This window comes from Canis aureus, chromosome 4 (assembly GCF_053574225.1).
Source record: "Canis aureus isolate CA01 chromosome 4, VMU_Caureus_v.1.0, whole genome shotgun sequence".
Taxonomy (NCBI): domain Eukaryota; kingdom Metazoa; phylum Chordata; class Mammalia; order Carnivora; family Canidae; genus Canis; species Canis aureus.
In genome coordinates this window covers 6,152,845-6,158,891 of record NC_135614.1, presented here as the reverse complement: position 1 = coordinate 6,158,891, position 6,047 = coordinate 6,152,845, and the positions used below count along the sequence as shown (strand labels likewise).

Here is a 6,047-nt window from a genome sequence, read left to right as displayed (position 1 = left end):
CGGGAGACCTGCCGCCGCTCGGGGCTGCGCTGCCTGGAGCAGGTGGGAGCTCTTCAGGTTTGCAAGTGAGAGAAGAGTGCTTGAGGCTTGGAGGGTAACTAAGAATCTGCCCGACTGGGTGTGGGGTACCAGCCCAAGTGGAGGGAAAACACGGTCGAAAACCCCTGAATCATTGGCGGGGAGGGAGGGAGGGAGGTTTATCAAGATTATCAAGAAAGGTTACAGGGACGTAGGTTACACAATATTAGCAATTGGCGAATCGGTGTGCAGCGTACGTGGGTATTTTTTGCATTGCTCTGGCAACTTTTCTGAAATTAGACACGATTTCAAAATTAAATTTAAAGCAGTGGAGGCCTCAGGCCGAACCCGCTGTTCCCTTGCTCTTCTGCCAGATCCTAGGCACTCTTGCTATTTTCTCAGCCTAACTTCGCTGACTCCTCTCCCTCCAAACCCATACATTCTAGCCTTTTTTATTCCCTTACCCAAAATTATCCTCCTTAGTCATTTTCGCCTGCAAAATCGTGCCCATACGTCAAAGCCCAGCTCAGACATCTCACATATGAAAATTTCCCAGCTATTTACAAGATTTTCCCCCAATCCTTCATCTAGCTGCATTAGTGTTATGTACTCTCTCTAGATGTCTAAATGGGTGTCTTAATTATCCTATTTCTGCATCTCTATTTGCTGCTGTACCTATTGAATGTTGGTAAATTGATTATGTAGTAAAAGGTAAATATTATAGTTAGATAATTGAATTCAGAACTTTGATGGTAATATCGTACTGACAGAAGTCACGGAGAATATATGTGACCTTTCATAGACCGCATCAGAAAAATGAAAAAAAATCCTCATAATACTCATCTGCTTGGGCCTGGTTTTTGAGTCTCTTTTTTAAAAGGTTTCCCATAACTGTGATCTTTCACAAAAGATGAGACAAACCCAACTGTGCCTATTTGCAATTCAAGTGTCTCCCTCCGAAGAGATTCTACTCATTTTTTCCTTCAGAAGGTCTCCCAATCCCATTCCCTCCTTACTCTCTAGCATTTTTCCAAGAATCATTTTCTCTCTGTAGCACTGCAACTTCATCACATCTGGTCTTTCCCGACTCTTCCTCTCCACTGTTGCCTACAGTCTATTTCTAGATGAATCTCCCTCAAATGTTACTTCAAGGTTTGCATCTCCTCTGTGTCACCATCACATCTGTCATCACATGTCCTGTATACTAATTCACCACCCCTTTAAACTCTTATGCACTGGTTTTTCCTTACAATGTAGTTTAGCACATATTTAAGTCTTACATATATTACTTCCACAACTAAACCATGACACTATTCCTCCAGGAGTTCACATATAATATACACAAAACCCATTATGATGTTAGCCAAAAATCCGTAAATATTAGGTGAAAATTGAAAGGTGGAGAAATGGACTCATAAAGAATGAAAGGTAGCACACATTTCTAGAGGAAAATAATTAGGATGAAAGAGGCTCTGGTTGGAGACTTAAACGATCCCCATTGCTGTTCAGAACTGGTTTTTAAGCCTTTGGAGATCACTTAACCGCTTTGAAAAGTTTAAAACATAAAGACTCTTTTCATAGGAAAGCACAGACAAGGGGCGCTTGGGCGGCTCAGTTGGTTAAGTGTCCAACTCTTGATTTCAGCTCAGGTCTTGATCTCACAGTCATGAGTTCAAGCCCTGTATCAGGCTCCACACTGGGAATCAAGCCTACTTGAAAAAAAAAAAAAAATAGACAAAAACACTTTGTAAAAAATGTTAGTGGTCTTTATGTTTGCTGCTTCAGCTTCCCCAGTCTCCCCAGGTTACGAATATTAATAAGACCGCACTCTCAGCTTATTTCAGTAGGGGGAAAAAAAAAAGGTTTGGAGAAAAAAAACCCACATCCTAATTTTACCATACACTGTAACTAGGTTGATAAAATATAGTTCAGGTGCCCAGATGAAAACGTTAAGTCAAATTCTGGTAATAACCATGAAATTCTCAAACTCTCCAGAGAAGCTGGGAAGGACAGAATGGGCAGGAAGGCAGAGAGGCCCCAGATAGTAAATGTTGACTCCAACAAAGTTTAGAATTGTTCCCCTTTAGAGCACTATTTCTGTAACACGCAAAGTAGGTGATAGCAGTAGTTCCTTGAAAAACAAGGTGTCATGGTCAGGTAAGATTGATAACAGAAGGGTAAAGGAAGTTAGCCAGGTGTCTTCACAGGCCTCCTTAGTTTTGAATATGCTAACACTGAATCTCTGCAGAAAAAGGAGTGCTATATATGGCATATATATCTGACAATTGCCAGAGTATTTCCAGGAATCAGTATCTAGGACTTCATTTTGGGAAGCACTGTTCTTCAGATTTTAAAATTCACCTCTTAGAAGTTAAGCAAATTTCTGTAAAAATAAAGGATCATCCCAAAGTTGATTTAAAACTATACATTTGAGCTTTTTAGGCCTTAAAAATTGTTTAAAGGATTGTCTCTTGATGGAAAGTTCATTAAATGGGGCAAAAATCCTAATTACCGATTTTTTAAAAGTGGAGAAAAGCAGTGGTTCTCAACTCAGACGCATATTAAATCACTGGAGACCTTTAAAGAAAGATCAATAACCAAGCACCATCCTAGACCAATTAAGTACGACTCTTTGGGGGGCAATAGCTGCCCCCCCACCATCTCCATGGGCACAGTGGGAGTACGGACTATTGTTTTAACAATGTCCAGATGAGGGCAGCCTGCAGCCTGGGGTGTGATCCTGGAGACCTGGGATCGAGTCCCATGTCAGGCTCCCTGCATGGAGCCTGCTTCTCCCTCTGCCTCTCTCTGTCTCTCTCTCTCTCTGAATAAATAAATAAATAAATATTTGGAAAAAAAAAAAAAAAAAAAAAAACAATGTCCAGATGATTCCAATGTGCAGTAGGGCAGAGTGCACTAAAAGTAAAAGTCCAATGAATGAAATTACAAGACAGAAAAAAGGCAAAAAGCTGCTGGTGCAGGTTTCACATGTTAAAGGAAATAAATTTTTTCTTCTTTAGACAAACCTCCCAAGTCATAAATATTCATATTCAGACTCAAGCAAAATAGTCTATAGTGTATATAAACATATAAAAATGCCTAATAAATCCTGTGTCTGGTTAATGGACTTTTAATTTTAATAGGTATAATATTTCCCTTTTTGGCAGGTCAGTGAACCCCTTTTCTGATAATAACGGGCTAGAGATATATGTTCCAGTCAGTCATCACATATAGAAATGAACTAAAATTACTTAATCTTGGGCAGCCTGGGTGGCTCAGTGGTTTAGCGCCGCCTTCAGCCTGGGGCCTAATTCTGGAGACCTGGGATTGAGTCCCACATCGGGCTCCCTGCATGGAGCCTGCTTCTCCCTCTGCCTGTGTCTCATGAATAAATAAAATCTTTTTTTAAAAAATTACTTTATCTTTTAGAAACAAAATCAAGGATTCACAAACTATGGCATTTTATTTCAGAGCCTCTGCTTACATTTGTACAATATATTACATAATTCTTCATTGTTTGCAGATCCTAATATATACTTTATAGCTTTTATTCTATAAGCTTTTTCTTCAACGTTTTGCTGTCAACAAATCTTTACAGTCCTGTACAAATTTGAATAACTTGAAACCATTTTCAACAAAATTAGTTACTGTAAGCACACACTACAAGACTGAAAATGCTTTTCTTAGAAAAGTTGAATGTAAAGGATTCTGACACGTTAGCATCTACAACAAAACGCTTCGAAATTCTCACGTCGTATTGCCAGAAAACAAATAAAACATGCCAGCCCCATCCAAAGAAAGTACACAGAACTACAATTAAAACGGTAAAACAGTCTGTACAGTAAAGTACTGTGTATTAACAGTGCCAGGTATTAAATAGCTTGAATGAACACATCCGCAATATACAAATGTCTTACAAAGGTGTAGAATTAAATACAAGTGCCAAACAGAACAGAGATTGGAATCATACAACATAAAGTCAATACAAGTGAAAACAATTTTGCGTTCATTTTGGATTTTATACAAGGCATTTAATTTTGTAGGCCTACCACTCCGATTAGCTATTTATACTTAAAATAACAACCATCCTTTTGAGACAGTTCATATCAACAACCTTGAAACATACTAATACAGTTTACTTGTTCCTGAAGTCCTCTTGTAGCTCATAATAAAATAAGCAATACAAATGAATTATCTGTATTTAAGGAAAAAGAAACATTTACAAGAAAACACAAAAATATAACTGTTATAATTCATTATGAATAAATATACACTTTGAACTGGCTAAGTACAATCTTTATACATTGTTTAAGATTTAATACAGTTTATTAGCCATTTTCTTTTTTCACACAATGTATTATATCAAAATTAAAAAAAAATACTGATTTATAGAAAAATGGCAAAGTACAGTAGTTCCATTCCAATTTGAAGGGGCATGAAAAGCCACTGCAAGACCTTTTAGCCTAATTCAAACCTGTAAACATGTTCAGTCTTTTTTAAAGAGAATCTTTAATATTTGGTTACCAGGATTGATGTCTAATATCCTGTTAACTGCAGGTTTTGAATTTATTACATGTGCTTGACTTATACAATTAAAGCCACCCTAAGGTGACTTGCTTTAAAAAACAATTAGCTCGTACAAATGAAAATAGGTTCATATTTTTTCATAAATAAATGGAAAAATATCAAATGTTCCAGCTTTAACAAAATACAAGGGAATACATATACAGTAAGTTATCTTAACATGTTCTGGCCCACCGAGTAACTATGCTTACTGTATTGTCTCTACAGGCAGTGAAAAGCCTCCATTTGCCACAGTGGAAGGCCTTCAAGTTACCAGACACACAATTCCCAGACAAGTTGGAAACAATTATTGCTTGAGGAAAAGCAGTTCATTGTACTTTTTCTTCATAAAAAAAGTGCACTTAAGTGCCAAGTCAGCTTGTCAAGAAACAATTTTTAAATATAAAATAGTGCTTGTCTGATTTTTTTTTTTTTTTTTGTGCCACTGTGCAGTATAAAAAAAGACGTGGCCCTCAACAGCCATTAAGTGCAAAGTGCTTTAGCAAGTCCTGCTGTCACCTGCACTCAACTGACATTCCATTTTGTGATGCGCTGGACATTGACGGTTCAGCTAGGGTTAACATAACAGCAGCTGTTATGGAACTGGATGAAGGGGAAGAAGAGGATGAGGATGTAGCAGCACCTGAGGAAAGGAGAAATCAAACCAGAGACTTAAATAAATGTTTATACAAGAACAAAAAGAAAGCAAACACCAGTCCACTGGACTAAAATCACTTAGTTTATATGAGCATTCTGCAATGTCACAATACCATAGTATCAAAAAAGGAAAAACTAGTGTATCTCAAGTAGCTAGACCACATGTCAAAAAGAACTTTAAATCCAATAGGAAAAATCTGTAATCCCTCCAAAAATAATTTCCCTCCTACTAAGTCCTGCATCTTCCAGTGTTTGGGGTTTCTTATGAATTTAAATGGTGATGAGAATGGGAGGCTAATTGCTTCTTCCAGTTGGAACAAAAGGGACCACAGCTCAACTATAGCATTTTCCTATACTTTGTTTACAAAGCAAATGATAAATTTGTTATTTTCCTCAGGGAAATTCTCTCCTTGTTATAGATCAATTATTTGGGGGAAAAATGTTATAATGGATACATGTACAAGGTAAAAGAAACTCCTTCAGTACAGGAATATAAGGTAGAAAAGCAAATCTCATCAAAAACCCTCCGTAAGTCCTCCAACTTCCACTTCCCCCTTGTTACCAGTTGCTTCATTGTCTTCAAAACTCTAGAATAGGGGCTGGCAAATTATTGCCTCCAGGCCTAATCTAGACCATCTGTTTCTGTTAAGAAAAACTTACTGGAAACAGCCATGCCTATGTGCTTACATCTTGCCTATGGTAGATTTCACACGTACGACGACGGCAGGGTGAAGTTGTTCTCAAGAGACCAATTGGCCCTCAAAGCCCAAATTATTTATCATCTGCCTCTATGGAAAATGTTTCTAGCC

The 6,047-nt window shown here is 37.7% G+C and overlaps 1 protein-coding gene across 4 annotated transcripts in view; it reads right to left on the bottom strand.

Annotated features, from left to right (window-relative positions):
• Positions 1–3,462: 3,462 nt before the first annotated feature.
• The window catches only part of ARID4B (AT-rich interaction domain 4B), a 149,744-nt gene continuing 147,159 nt past the window's right edge, over positions 3,463–6,047 (bottom strand). For all 4 annotated transcript variants that reach the window (XM_077894425.1, XM_077894427.1, XM_077894428.1 and 1 more), the window contains one exon: positions 3,463–5,224. In XM_077894425.1, coding sequence (XP_077750551.1) covers positions 5,097–5,224 — 128 coding nt within the window. In that variant the 3' untranslated portion in view covers positions 3,463–5,096. The remainder of the gene's footprint in view (positions 5,225–6,047) is intronic.